Consider the following 16,162-nt stretch of genomic DNA (forward strand, 5'->3'; position numbering starts at 1 on the left):
TGGAATTTTATGCAGCCATGAAGAAGAACGAAATGTTATCATTCGCTGGTAAATGGATGGAATTGGAGAACATCATTCTGAGTGAGGTTAGCCTGGCTCAAAAGACCAAAAATCGTATGTTCTCCCTCATATGTGGACATTAGATCAAGGGCAAACACAACAAGGGGATTGGACTATGAGCACATGATAAAAGCGAGAGCACACAAGGGAGGGGTGAGGATAGGTAAGACACCTAAAAAACTAGCTAGCATTTGTTGCCCTTAACGCAGAGAAACTAAAGCAGATACCTTAAAGCAACTGAGGCCAATAGGAAAAGGGGACCAGGAACTAGAGAAAAGGTTAGATCAAAAAGAATTAACCTAGAAGGTAACACCCACACACAGGAAATCAATGTGAGTCAATGCCCTGTATAGCTATCCTTATCTCAACCAGCAAAACCCCTTGTTCCTTCCTATTATTGCTTATACTCTCTCTACAACAAAATTAGAGATAAGGGCAAAATAGTTTCTGCTGGGTATTGAGGGGGGGAGCGGGAGGGGGTGGAGTGGGTGGTAAGGGAGGGGGTGGGGGCAGGGGGGAGAAATGAACCAAGCCTTGTATGCACATATGAATAATAGAAGAAAAATGAAAAAAAAAATGCCCAACACAAAAAAGAGCTGGTGGAGGGGCTAAAGTGATAGGGTGGCTGCCTATTAAGCAATGAGGCCCTGAGTTAAAAAAAAAAAAAAGTAGTGAGAATTAAAAAGATGAGAATACTTGGAAACTGATCAAAACATTAAATTTTTCCTTTATATTCTCCCACAAATGATGCTAAAGAGCAGCCAAGAAAACTCCATGACTCAGTAGCACCTAGAAATCATACTCAAGCTTTCCTGTAACCCCAGTCATCTCAGGGTGAGAATCTTTTAGGTTGAGTACCTACATTTGTGGAGAACAATGTGTACTATTTTCACTAAGTAGAAACTGGTACAAAATGCTGAAAAGAATAAAATTTGGCTCCTTTATTTTTAAAGAATTTTAACTTATTACATGATCATGATGTTGATAAAATATACACTTTATCTTGACAATTAAATTTATTTCCTGAAAAAGAGAATGCTAGTGAGTAATATTGAAACACAGTGCATCTGTGTATGAAAACAGTATAATGAATGCGCTGTAAGCTACTGAATAACAGGGAACAGGGTGATAGAGAAAGAGTAAGTAATAGAGGTGGTTAATCCAATCAAAGTACAATGTATACATATATGAAATATCAAGGCAAAATGTACACTTAAAAAAATTAAGTATGGGAAGCGAAATAGGTCCTTTTCAGGGGCAGGTGCCAATAGGAGAGGGGAGGATAAATGGAGAGAGTTAAAGAGGGTGAATATGGTGGATATACTTCGTGTATGTAAATGAAAACAAAATAATAAAACCTGTTGAAATTGTTCTAAGAATGGGAGAGGGGGAATGAGGGAGAATGATGAAGAGGGTGAATTTAACTAAGATATATTGCAAGCACATATGCAAATGTCACAATTAATCCCCCCCTGTACAACTATTATATGCTAATAAAAAATTTTTTTCTTGAATGTGGTGTCCCTTCAAACATTTGAAATACCACTGAGAGCCAAGTGCCAGTGGCTCACACCTATAATCCTAGTTATTCGGGAGGCAGAGATCAGAAAGATCAAGGGTCAAAGCCAGTCTAAGCAAATAGTTCACAAGACCCTGTTTCAAAAATACTTAACACAAAAAGGGCTGGGAGAGTGGCTCAAGGTACAAGCCCTGAGTTTGAGCCCCAGTACCACAAAAAAGGGAAGGGGAAGGGGAAGGGGAAGGGAAGGGAGAAATACCGTTGACTCTAAAATAATGGTTCACTAAAAGGAAAACAACTGAGAATGTCTCTAGGCCTGCTAGATACCATGATAAGATTATAAAATGTGTGTAGTCATGTTTAAAGATATGTATGTACATGAGAATATGTAAGACTTTCAATGTTTAAAATCAAGTTATAAATTAATTGTAAGTGAATTTCTATAGATTTTCTATTAAATTTCAGTCTAATACACTGGGTTAGAGTAAATTTAAAGTATGAATTTAAAATAAGTAAAACCAAATCCATGCAAAAGATGCTAACTTTTCCATGTTCAATTGGCAAAGAGGTCAAAGTCAAACATGGGCTAGATATCAAAATACACAAAATACCACTACATATTTCATGGAAAATCTGGGTAATGGCAAATTTCTTCACTGTGCTCACCTAATAAATCAAGATGCCCACAGACTTCAAGACATTCTTGAAAGGCTTTTTTCCCTACTGGTTTAACAATTGTGTTTTCTCACTTCAGTTACAATTCTCCATGTTGGCAGTCCTTATTAATATAGTGACCTACGTTTCTACATCATATCAAATTCAAACTTACTATTGTTAAGCTATCCAAACTAATTCCCAGAATATTTTTTATTTGTGATTTTAGAGAAGTCCCAAATAGAGTTCTCATTTATTACAATATGAAATTCTTAAATGCTAACATTACCCTCTGTTCTGAAAAGTTTTGTTTAAAACAAATAATAAAACCTCACTATCCTCAAACACCTCAATTCTATTTTTACTACTGAAGGCATTTATAGATATAAGAATTATGTTTAGTCAGATCTAGAAAAGTAAATTGCTAAGTTGAGCCTAAGACTTTTCCTTTAAAATAAATGATAGTATTTTCATTTCTAAAACTCTGAGACTGGAAAAGGAGAACAGGGAACTATTTGGGGGTTGGAGGACAATGGAAGGGAGGAGTACAGCAAAAGAGGGTGATGGGAGGTGAGTATATTTAAAATATATTTTATACATATATAAAAATGTCATAATGAAACCCATTTTTTTGTACAATAAAAATAATTTTTAAAAGAAAGAGAAAAAGGTAGAGTGAGGGAGGCAGGAGAAGAGTAGCACCACTATTCAGGGAATGATATGCAGAAGAAACAAAAATGAAAAAAGGCCTAAGAGAGACGTTGGTAAAAGCATAAGGATCTATGGTAGGCATTCTAAAATATTTCTCAGTTTTAAAAATGAACTAAAGTTTCTGCCAAAAAATTCTACCTTAAGACTTGTTGGAATAGAATAAAGAAAATGGAAAGTAAAGGAAAATTTAAAAAATGATCATAAAATAAGTTTCAAAATTTTTGATAAAACTGGACATATATATACCTTAAACTGCATGACACTTTTCATCAGAGTTCCAGCTACTGTTTCCATTTGATTCTTCCAAGATAATCAGGAACTTAAATTTTATATTATGTAATAACTAAGTTCTTCCCAATACCTTCAGTTTCTTTCAAAGTGAAGGAAAGAAGAAAATAAATCCCTAAAGAAGGGATATAAATAAGTGAGCCTTTTAATTTATGTATGTATAAATCATTTTTGACCAAATGGAATGATTTCTGCTTTTTGTAGTTCTAACATAAAAAAATAACTAAAACCTGTAATTTAGAGTAAAATGCATACTACACCTACACAGGTAATGAAGGTGAAACTTGAAACTACTTTTCCCCCACTGACGGTGTGCACTGGCCACCATCAATCTGGCCAACTAGATTCTAACAGGATTTTCTGAAATTAACACACACACACACACACCCCCCTCAGTTTCCATGGGTTCCATATCTGTGGATTCAAACAACCAAGAATCAAAATTACATCTGTAGTGAATATATACATGTTTTCTCGCCACTGGTCCTTAAACAATACAACGTAATGACTATCACCTACCATTTTCATTATATTAGTATTGCAGGTAATCTACAGATAATTTTATTTAAGTAAATGGGAATATATGCAAAGATTATAGGCAAATATTGAAACATTTTGCACAAATAACAAATAAAAATTTAATAAACATTTTATAGAAGGGACTTGGTATCCATGGGCACTTCCTAGAATCAATCCCCCTACCTACCAGGAATATTGAGGGATAAATGTATTGTATATGATGTATCTTTCATTATGTATACATATTTGTGGTTACAGTCTTAAAATCATTAGTTTACCCATTTTTTAACTCAGTGATCAAATAAATCTTTTATAAGTCAAAAGACTAACCAAATAGATTACATATTCCACTGTAAGCTAAATACAATTTTATTTTGTGATTTAAACTCATTTCTTTAATTTTCACTAAAGATCTTTCATGTGTCAAACATTATTTGTCTCTACCCAACAAGCAATAATTTAAAGAACTAGAACTCAACAGTGGCAATGGCTATTTTCAAAATTGTTATACCAAGTGAAATAAAAATTTATAAAGACACAACTTATGTTATGCTCATCTTTGTAATGTACAGTTCCTAGCAGTGCCATGCATAGCAAGTGCTCAAATCCATTGTTTGGCTGATTAAATGAAAGAAAAACAATTTCACTTTATGTAACAAGAATCTTAAAAACATTGGCTGAGATCAGGAGAATCATGGTTCTAGGCCAGCCCAAGCAATAATAATTCCTAAGACTCCATCTCAACCAACAGCTGGGAGCTGTGGAGCACACCTGTCATCCCAAGCTATGTGGGAGGCTGAGATAGGGAGAATTGAGGTTCAAGGTCAGCCTGGGCAGAAAAAAGTTTGCAAGACTCCATCTCAATGGAGAAAAGCAGGGCATGATGAAATGTGCCTATCGTCCCAGTGACAGTGGGAAGCATAAAATAGGAGGATCAAGTCTAGGCAGGCCTGTGCAAAAACCTGACCCTATGCCAGAGCCTCACTTGAGGTGAGGCTCAAGTGGTAGAGTGCCCGCTTAGCAGGCATGAAGCCCAGAGTTCAATCCCCAGGATCACAAAACAAACAAACAAACAAAACATGTTTATCTCTTTAGCCCAGTAATTCCTCCTAGGAGAAACTATCTTTAAAGAAAGAACCTGGAATAAGCACTGATACACAAAATTATTTCATGAAGTTCACATTTTAAGTTGAAAAAATAAAAATAATCTAAATTCAAAGTGAAGGAAATAGAGGCGGGCACCGGTGACTTACATCTATAATCCTAGCTACTCAGAAAACAGAGATGAGGAGGATGGTGGTTCAAAGCCAGAGAGGGCAAATAGTTCATGAGACCCTATCTCAAAAACCCCAAATCAAGAAAAGGGCTGGTGGAGTGGCTCAAAGTGGTAGAGTGCCTGATTAGCAAGTGTGAGACCCTGAGTTCAAATCTCAGTACCATCAAAAAAAAAAATGGAAAGTACAGTTCACTTACATGAAAGTATACAAAGAATTACTAGATTTTGTTGATGGAGTAAGAAAATGTTCATGATAAAATGTCATGGTTGAATATGAAATGTCCCACATAGACTTACATAGTGAAGGCTTGGTTGTCACCTAAGGGCTGTGGGAAAGTGACTGGATCCTGAGGGCTCTAACCCAGTCAACTGGCTTAATCTCTTGATTAATAATACGACAGCATTATCATGCAGTAGTAAAAAGTAAGAGATAGGGCCTACTTGAGGAAGTCATAGGGACTTTGGGGGCTGTCTTGCCCTGCCCTCTTCCTGTATTCCCTCCCTCTATTTCTGTCCACCATGAGCTCAGTAGCTCCATCACAGGCTCCTGGTGGCATGATGTTTTTCCCTATCAGAGGCCCAGAATCAAGGAAGCCAAGAACTATGGGCTGAAATATCTGAAACCATGAGCCAAAAATGAATCCTTCCTCCTTTTAAGCTGTCCTCTCAGGTATTTGATCACAGTCACAATAAAACTGACTAATATAAATGTTAAGAAAAGTTGCTTGATCTCAATTGCTCAATACGTTCTTTTTTTACAAGTGTAATTAAATACTAGAACTAAATGCTAAAAGTATTTTTTTTGGCTATATTTTCTATACTGGTATGTTTATTTTAAAACATAAATAAAACAAAAGTGCTTTCTGTTGGCTTTTTTTTTTTTTTTTTTTTTTTGGCATAACTAGTGCTTGAACTCAGGGCCTCACACTTGCGAGGAAGGTGCTCTACCACTTGAGCTACTCCACCGGTCTTTTTTGCATTGGTTATTTTTGTGATAGACTCTTGTTTTATGCCAGGGCTGGTCTAGACCACAATCCTCCTACTTGTGCTTCCCAGCATAGCTAGGATGATAGGCATACAACATTGCACCCAGTTACTGGATGAGATAAAGTCCCATGAACTGTTTGCCCAGGTTGGCTTTGAACCCTGATCCTCCTGATCTCCACCTCTTGAATAGCTAGGATTATAGACTTTAGCCACTGTACCCAGCCCTTTCTGTTTAAAAAAAAAAAAGAAATTACTGTAAATGCCAGGCACTGGTGACTGATGCCTATAATCCTAGCTACTTGGTAGGCTAAGATCAGGAGGAATCTCCAAAATAACCAAGCAAAATGAACTGGAGGTGTTGCTCATGAGGCATAGTGCCAGCTTTAAAGTCCTGAGTTCAAATCTCAGTTTCATCAAAAACAAAAATTACTATAAATTTACATAGAAGGTTCTGGGCAGTATGCTAATCTTACTATTTTTTTTTTGTAAAAAGTTAAATAAACAATAATCATCAGATTACTTATCTCTGGGATGGCTCCTAGATTTACATAAACAAGTCATGAACTTTAAAAATGACTCGTTAGATAAATTATTGTGAGGTAAAGGTAGAGCCTAAAGACAAATAAATATACTTCTGGATTTTTCCTTCTTGCCTTCACATTTGGCTTACAGATATGTTTCATTATTGCATCACAGATATTTGCACACAACTTAAAAATATTTATCATAATAATCTTCATCTCTGAATAGAAAAGCCTTAAAATAATCTGCTAGATAAGTTAGTAGACTGAGAACTTCCTGACAATCTGTTACTGTTACTCCACTCATTCTGAAAGAATTTAGTTGGAATGGAGACATACATTGGTTATAAATTGCTTAACCAAATATGAATATATAATCATTATAGTCATTTCAAACCTTTAACTATATTTAATGTAGAGCCACACACTACATTAGCCAATGTCTACAAGACAATTATGGTGGAATGGAGAAAAATATCTACGTAAACAAATATTCTATGATACACATACAGCCAAATTTTTGAAAAGTTGGTGGCTCAACTCACTATTTCTCATTTAGTCTACAAATCTCAGCATGCAATATGGCTCCTGCCTCCTCCATTCCCATTAAAATGTTAGAAGAGTAATTTCCTCTTCCTCTACCTACTTCTTTAATATCTACAAGACCCAGGACTTTATTGATGGTTCACCATTCTTTCCCCTTTATGGATTTCTTCAGGGTCTAACTACTACCCAAACACAAAAGAGTACAGATATCTCACCTGAGCTTTAGATTCCTGCACAGATAACCCCATAAACTGGTGTCTTTCATAGGTAAACAACACTAACCGAAAATAGATTATATATTCCACTGCAAATTAAGTACAATTTTATTACATGATTTAAACTCAATTCATACACTCAATTTGTAGGGCTGGCAGAGTGGCTCAAGTGGTAGAGCACCTCCCTACCAAGGATGAGGCCCTGAATTCAAACCCCACAACCACCAAAAAAATAAAAATAATAAATAAACTCAATTTGCTGAAAACTAAACATACCATATCTCTCGTGGCTCCACATTGCCCATAAAATTCAAGCCTCCTGTAAATCTAGCTTCATTTTCATCTGCCTTTCAGAACCATTTTCCTCAATGCCAAGTAAAATAAAATTACCAACTAATATTTATTAAACATCCATTAAATGTCAAAAACTATTATAAGCAGTTTATAAGATTAACTCATTAATCTTCATAGTTACCCCAAAAGGTAGCTGGTACTGTCTATATTTCATACTAAGGAAAGTATCTTGCTTAAGCTAATAAGTGCTAAAGTTTATATCCTACGTTCTCAGGTTTATACTATGTAATTTCTTATTGAAGCCTATATATGTTCAGCAGTTTGCTAGGGATGCAAAGTGAACATGACAAACAAGGCCCATGTCCTCATGAGACATACATTCTATTAAGAGAGCAGAGTAACTTATTATACAGTATTTTAAATAGGCCAGAAAGAAAACAGACTTTTATGATATAAAATATGACAAGTGGACCTACTCAAAAGTGATGAAAGAAGGCTTCTCTGAGAAATGGACTTTTAAGGTAGGCCCTGAAAGAAGAGAAGGAGTATACCCAGAAGGGTACTGGGTTGTGAAAAAGAACAAAGATGGTGCTATGACTTGATTGAAGTCCTGATCTCCAGTGTTACCGAATTTGGGATAGGTTATAAGGATAATGTCTTAATCCAATAGGACTGGGGTCTTTATAAGGAGAAGAGATAGCAGACCACTTTCTGTGCTCTCGCTCCCTCTCTCTCTACTTACACACACATAGACACTCTCTCACTCTCTCTCTCTCTCTCTCTCTCTCTCCTTCCCTCCCTCCACACCAAAGGAAAGGTCACATGAGGACAGAATGAGAAAGTAGCTATCAATAAGTAAGGAAGAGATGCCTCACTGGAAACCAACCCTGCTGGCATCTTGATCTTTGACTTCTAGCCTCCAAAACTGTGAGAAAATAAGCTTCTTTGTTTAAGCCACCAATGGTATTTTTTTATAGCAGCTCAACAAGGCTAGAACAGATAAGAAAGACCTAGGTGTTTTATAGGAACAGACAAAAAAAAAAAAAAAACAATTTTCAGGAATATAAAGAGCAATGGAGAAAGCAATACGTCAAAGACTCCTAAATCCACAGATGGTAGATGAACCAAAATGAGATCATCAGATGATCAGAAAAACAGTGCCTGGTACAGAGGTTTAAGGTGGCTGATAAATTGATTTGAAAATTTATGGTGTGGGTTTTTTTCTCTGTGACTGGAAGCCACTAACATACTGTCACTAGAGGCCACTATAGTCCATCCTGGAATGCACAAAACAGTCCCAAACAACAAAAACCTGAACTCTTCCCAAAATGTTAACAGTGCCCTACTGAGAAACAATGACTAATGCATATGTTTTATTTATTCAAGCACCTTCAGAAAACTAAGATTTAGTCTTTTTTTAGTCCTCATACCACCAAGGACAGTTCTGACCTAATCCCAGTGAATTAACAAATATGAATGTGCACTGTGTCTATGTGTAAGGAATGGTGCTGGATAATTTGAAGCATGTGCAAATTAATCAAACACAAAGCCTACGCTAAGAGCCACAGTAAGATAGATATGACTCCATATTTTATCAAGCTAAGGCACTATATATTATAAGAGGCATCATTTCATGTACCACTAAGATGGGAATAATACCAAGCTAATTACATCCTAATTTCAAAGTTGTTAAAATGTAAAACAAAAATGCATCTTAAATAAATGAAAAAGAGTATGAAAAAAAGCAGATAAAATGCAAATACTTGGAGAAGTCACATGAAGGAGTTCATAGAAGGGATAAAATATATCCAGGTCAGATAATCAGGATCTGCTTCATGCAAAAGGTCATATTTAAGTTGACTCCTGAAGGACAAATAGAATTCAAAACTATAGAGATTGAGGGAAAGAATACTTCCAGAAAGAAGAAACTATAAGAAATAAAAAATACCAATAAATAAAATAAAGGGATTGCTAGTGAGAAATATTTACAGAGAAACACTGATTAAAAAGTTAGAATGGATAGGGTTAAGAGAACTCCAAAGGCAGTGCAGGACTGAGGAATGGTTCTCAAACTATTTTTTCAACCCAATATACTTTATGGCTATAATATACATAAGAAATACAGCTCCCTCTTGTAGTGATTCCCAACTCCAGAAGATGAAAAAGGAGTAGAAGAAATTAATTCTTGAGGAAGTATAGTTTTAAAAAGCCCTCCAGAAAAATCTTAATTTCTATCTCTATCCCACCTCGAAAATCACAGCAATAAGAAAACAAAATTGAGTAGCCAACTGATTCAAATTACACTTCAGGAAATGTAACCCACTAAAACTGTGTAAAAACTAATGAGAGTTAGAATAAGACTAAGAATTTGCCTAAGAAGATAATCTTCCAAACATGTTGAACACACTGTATGTGATAAATTATAAGTGAGGAAAATGTATGGTGGAAGGTCACAGATAACAAGTTCAAATAAGGACAAATGCACTCTAAAACAATGGAAAGTCATTCAAGAGATGTCTAATAGGCATCCAAGACTATGAAGAATGAAGAAGCTGAGTGGAAAAAGACATGTGAGTATTCTGCAGAAAGAGGCAGGTAAAACCGTAATTTGAATGAAGACCCAAAAATGAGGCAAAAGAAGGAACTGCAAAGACAAATATTTTTGAACTTAGTATGTATTAAAGCATTTAATTGCTTTGTGATGAGTAACTGCTTTCATATCTTATAATAATCTTAAATTGATCCTCACCATTACTAGTTTTAACACTATAAAACTTCAACCCAAATATGATTAGGATTATAAAAAGCAATGTGAAAAACAGAGCACTGAATTAACTTCAAAGCTGCCACTAACGTGTTTGTGCATATATAAACTTAGTTTAAAAAAAAAATCAACTATTCCACACCTTTCAAAGCAGCACCTGAGAGCACCAAAAAGATATGATATAATTATAATGACAATGTTTCCATCCCTAAGTTTTTTTAATATAAACATCCAGTCATCCAGTTTAAGCTAAGAATAATTGCAGTTACACCATGATATCAAACTATTTTCTCCTTAAAAATTTTCTGAAGACAGTATATTTTAAAATCCCTATTTTTAAACTAAGTAATTTTTCAATTACTCTTAAAAAGAAAAAGAAAAAGGAAAGTCTGTATGTAATTCTCTGGTGGGTGCTATAAACACACTAACTGGCTTTTACTAAATTCTATTCATTTTGACTTTTATTATAGTCTAGAATTTCTAACTAAATTCTACTCAGGGTTTTTGTTTGTTTGTTACAATTTACTTATGGAAGCTACTTACATTTAGCTCTATTTCTCTTGGCAGCTGATTGCAAATATATACTTGTGACATGACAGTCTAAAGTACTGCCTTTATAGACCCTGTATTATCAAATTCTCAAATACATAAAAAGTAAAAAATAATAAAATCATAAATTTTATTCATTCTGACAAACTTCCTTCAAGAATGAAGCCAAATTGGGTGCAGTGGCCCACACCTGCAATCCTAACTAATTAGGACCTAGAGATGGGAAGGATCAAGATTCAAGGACAGCCTGGGCAAAAAATTTGCAAGACTCCATCTTAATCCATAAAAGCTGGGCTCAGTGGCACACACCTGTCATCACAGCTAGGCAGGAAGCAGAAATAGAAGGATTATAGTCCAGGCTGGCCCACGCATAAATGCAAGACCCTATTCAAAAACTAGCTATGGCAAAAATAGCTGGGAGTATGCCTCAAGCTGTAGAGTGGCCTGCCTAGCAAACAGAAGGCCTGAGTTCAAACTTCAGTATCACAAAAAAAAAGTGAAGGCCAGGTCAAGCAAGGTGGCACATGCCTATAATCTCAGCTATTTAGGAGGTAGAGGTAGAAGGGTCAAGGTCTGAGGCCAGTTAGGAGCAAAAGCACAAGACCCTATCTGAAAATAAAACTAAAAGCGAAAGGACAGGAGTTTGGCACTAGGCCTGGAGTTCAATCCCTAGTACTGCAAAAAATAAAAAATAAATAAAGAATGAAAGCCAAAAAAAAAAAACGATGAAGGCCAGGTATGGTGACACACATCACTCACACCTCTCATCTCAGAACTCCAGAAGCGGGAGGATCATAGGTTTAAGGCCAGCCTCAGCTACATAGACAGACCTTGTCTTAACTAACACACACACACACACACACACACACACACACACACACACACGGTAGAGTGAGGGCTGGAGTAAAGGGAAAAGAAACAAAAAAGGAAAGAAGAAACAGAAGGAGGGGATAAGAAACCAACAAAGTAAAAAAGAGACAAGAAGCAGGAGAGGAGAAGCAACCCAGCAGAACCAGTTAACAGCATAAAGACAGTGAAGATCATCACACTGTCCTAGACCAGACTCTCTGAGCAAAGAGAATGATAAGGGTTTCTGCTAAATGCTGGACTTGACAGAGACTTGAAAATCATGCAGGTTATCTAATTGTCTGGATATTTTTTCTCAAGATACATAAATTTAAAGGAATCTGACAGGGAAGAAGCAGGCCACCTATCAGCAAACAATCTGCAATCTGTCCAAATAATCAAACTGGGAAGAAAGATACTAAGCTAGCATGTTAACAGCTTGCCAAAACACTTCTTGTGTTATCACTATATGACTGCTTTGGCATAAACAAATTCTCTCAAAGGAAATTGTCAAACAATCTGAAACTATATGTTCTACACAATAACACTACAGTTAAATTTACACACAGCAAGAAATTTTGAAAAATGTGAAATACCTCTGTTTGACCTTCATGGGCACTGGTCTCGTGAGTAACTCGAATAGCCTGTAATAAGAAGACAAGGTATTAATAGGAAAAAAATACCTACATCCAACCTTGTAAATGGAAATAACAACAAGACTAAATTTTACCACCTAAATCTTAAAATGAAACATCAAATTGGAGGACATTTAGGAATGATTTAATACTAGAAATTTCAGAGTGGTGTCTGGGTAACCAAATGAACTGCTCTACTTTCTTACCCACAAATCTCTGAAGACTTGGAAAACTGAAGAGCTCACTATTTGTAATTTCTGCAGGGTCAGTACGGGTCATTTAACTTATCTGTTAGTGTTAACACTTAACACTTTATTCACTTGAGACTAAAGTAAGCATCTCACAGATAAGAGACTGCAAAGCTTATCTCATCTGTGTCTCCAAGTTCCATGCTCCCCTGAAGCTCTGTCTATATTTACGCTTGATCATGCATTTTCAGTCGCCAATTTAGAAATGTAGTGCAAAAAGCATGCATTTATCAGAAACTATAGGATTTAGTTTTCTGAACTTAAAAAATGCTCTTATAATAACCATTATTAGCAAAGATGCAGAGAAATGAGAACAATAGTAAATTACAGGTGAAAGTACAACCTTTATGAATGGTAGTTTGGCAGTAAGTATCAAAGCCTTAGAAACATGCAAATCTATCCAGCAATTCCTCTTCTAAGAATTTATATATTTACATGTATTTGTATATAATTACATAAAATTAAAGACATTTGCAAAGATTAGCTTCAGTGATGTACCTTGCAGTATTTTTTGAATACTGAGGAATAGGGAAAGCTATTAAATTTGTAACAATATTTTACTAGTTAAATAAAACACTATATAATGGAAAGCTATGCAGCCATTAAATGATAACGCCAAATATATACTTACTGGTATGTAATACGTTTGTGATAAGTTAAGTGAAAAAAGCAAGTTATAAAACAGTATTACAGTGTGATCAAATTTTTGTTTTAAAATATTGTGTATATACATATACATTCCCTATTAAAATAGTAATGGTAGCTACCTTTCATTGGTGGGGTTAACAGTAACTTTCATGTAGTTTATTTCATTTTTATGTAACATAAAGATATTTTATGAAATTTCCAAGTTCCTTTTGAAAAATATTTTGGAATGCTAAACAACATGACAAATCAATTAATTTTGTGGATACAAACTGTACAAGGTATTGTTCTAGCCAAATAATTTGGACACTCTTCTGCTTTTAATTTCAAAGAATTTACAATCTTTTTTTGCCTTAAAAGACAAAAAAACTTTAAAAGAAAAATTCATTGCAAAAAATCAGTAAGTTTTTAAGAACCATTTTAAAACACTTTTATGAAGCAATGCAGTCATTTAAAACTAAATGACAGGGCCTGGGTGTTCCAATGAGAAAATAGGAGAGTGTGGTTTAATGTCTACCTTTAAGCCTTTGTTTTTTTCATCTCCAGCTTTGTTCCAAATTCCCAGTGCAAGCCACATAGGATACTGCCTGGCATACGTTTATGATCGAGAGGGAATGGTAAGGAATAGTTGATCATAAGATGTTTCATTACTTTGCAAACTATTTTTATCTAACTCATTCAGCTCTGAATGTAGAAAAGAAGTGGCAGTTTATCAACATTTATGGATACTTCAAATAAAGTTACCTAAAAAAGTGCAAAAGGCCTTTTGTAGCGGATATGATAAAAATCTATGATTTCCCAAAACTATGGTTTCAAGACAAACTGCCAAACAGAATTTATAATCCTACAAAGCTTTGCCCACATCTATGATTAAGACAGAAAGAAGGTACCGACGTCATAGTTCTCCAGGTATCTGGCTCGTTCTTCAGGACTCATTGACACAGACTCCTCTAGGAATTTTTTCAAGGTTGACCCAGATTCTGAGAATATCAAAACAAATAAAATGTTTAGGCTTGATATCACAATGAGACTTACCAAAGCAAAAGACGTACACTATTTTTCTGGTAAGTTAGGAACACAAGGATCTTGGGATAAATAAAAGGGTTTAAGTCATGTTCATTTGCTAAGCCTGTTTATCAACAATATAAAAGAATGGAAGGGATTGGTATTTCTTCTAAGAGTATTATACATTCCCATTACAAAAGAAAGAGAGGGAAATGCTTTATTAGAGCACCCTCTACTGCTCAATGAAGTTAACATACCTGAAGGGGGAAAATGGCAGCAACAGAAAAATTATTTACCAAAGTTCATTTTGTCTTTGTTGTTTGCAATAGCGTGGATCAGTCCAATTGTTCCACAGGCATTGCTGATGGTTTGCTTCATGAAATATACTGATGAGGTAACATCCTGTCCCTGGGATTTTATTTTTTCTTCCTCTTCTGTTCTGAATACTTCATACTATTAAAAAAAAAAAGCAAAAAATGTCAATAGTCTACATGTGAAAAACAACACATTAAAAAAGCACTCAACTTTGTAAAGGAAAAAACAGAAAATGACAAGCCTTATTTTAAAATAAGATATAAAGTATAAGAATTTACCACCTACCAAAATGGCAAAAACTTGAAAAATAGTAACATCCAGTTGAAAAGACATCCTCATATGCCATTTTTAATTTGTTTTATTCATTTGTTTACGTATTTGTTCATCTATGTTGAGATCATGGTCTCACTACGTAGCCCAGCTGGTCTCAAACTCCTGGCTCAAGTGATCGTCCTGCCTTAGCTGCCCAAGTAGCTGGCATTGCTGCATATATCACCACACCCAGCTTCACATGCCATCTTTAAAAGTACACATTTGTACAACCACGCTAGAGAGCATGAAACAATATGCATTAACATTTTACATGTTCGCACTCTCCAACAAGCAATTTTCTCTATAGGAATTTGGTTTAAGATATAGTCTTAAAAATAAACAATTAGGGGTGCAGCTGTAGCTCAGTAGTAAAATGCTTGCTTAACATACATTAAATCCTGTGGTTAATCCTCAGCAATACACACACACACACAGTATTCTAAGAATATAAAACTGAAACATTCTGAATATCCATCAAAGGAAAATTGTTTATACATTATGACATATCTTAATGAACACTATAAGGCCTTTTTTTCTTTTGTGATGGTATGGGGGTTGAACTCAGGACCTCATGCTTGCTAGGTAGGCACTCTACCACTTGAGCCACTCTGTCAGCTAGAATACTATAAAGCATGTTATGATAAATAAAGTAAATGTACATATTCTAACTAAGATTACAGAGTGGCTACAGGTCAGCATATATAAGTGATTTCCACTGTTTAAAAAATACTTATTTTATACATGCATTAAAAACTCTTTAAAGGTATACAAAAACTTAACAGAGGTTACCCTTGGACCAAGATATTACTGGAATTCTTTCACTTTCTAATTTTTATCTTTTTATATTGTTTATCATTGGCAAAAATAGTTTTCTTTCCTGAAAATCATACTAGTAAAATTTATACTTATATTCATACTAGCATTTTTCATTATCCATAATAGCTGGTTATAAAAGCAATCTGACATAATAACAAATACCAAAAGCATGGGTCCTACAGCTGTCCATCTAGGCCCACATCCTGGTTTAGCCATTATTCACTGTGTTACTTTGGCAAATGACTTAATGTCTCCTCTCTATACCTTTGTTTCCTGATGATAAGTTTAAAAATAATAAAGAGGTTAAAAAGAGTGAGGAAAAGAAAGGGGGAGAGTAAAAAGATGACTGTTTGTTTTTTTGTGTTCCTATAATTTTCAGTTTCCAACAGAGTGAAGATAAGCCAACTGCAGATCTGTGACCAAATCAACCCCCTGCC

At 35.1% G+C, this 16,162-nt stretch overlaps 1 protein-coding gene across 4 annotated transcripts in view; it reads right to left on the reverse strand.

The window, feature by feature from the left end:
* Positions 1 to 16,162, reverse strand: part of Uchl3 (ubiquitin C-terminal hydrolase L3) — a 47,738-nt gene that overhangs the window by 20,444 nt on the left and 11,132 nt on the right. For all 4 annotated transcript variants that reach the window (XM_074043220.1, XM_020182355.2, XM_074043218.1 and 1 more), the window contains 3 exons: positions 14,579 to 14,735; positions 14,172 to 14,257; positions 12,346 to 12,393 (listed from right to left, as the gene is read on the reverse strand). In XM_074043220.1, the coding sequence (XP_073899321.1) occupies positions 12,346 to 12,393; positions 14,172 to 14,257; positions 14,579 to 14,735 (291 nt within the window). The remainder of the gene's footprint in view (positions 1 to 12,345; positions 12,394 to 14,171; positions 14,258 to 14,578; positions 14,736 to 16,162) is intronic.

This window comes from Castor canadensis, chromosome 10 (genome assembly GCF_047511655.1).
Source record: "Castor canadensis chromosome 10, mCasCan1.hap1v2, whole genome shotgun sequence".
NCBI classification, from domain to species: domain Eukaryota; kingdom Metazoa; phylum Chordata; class Mammalia; order Rodentia; family Castoridae; genus Castor; species Castor canadensis.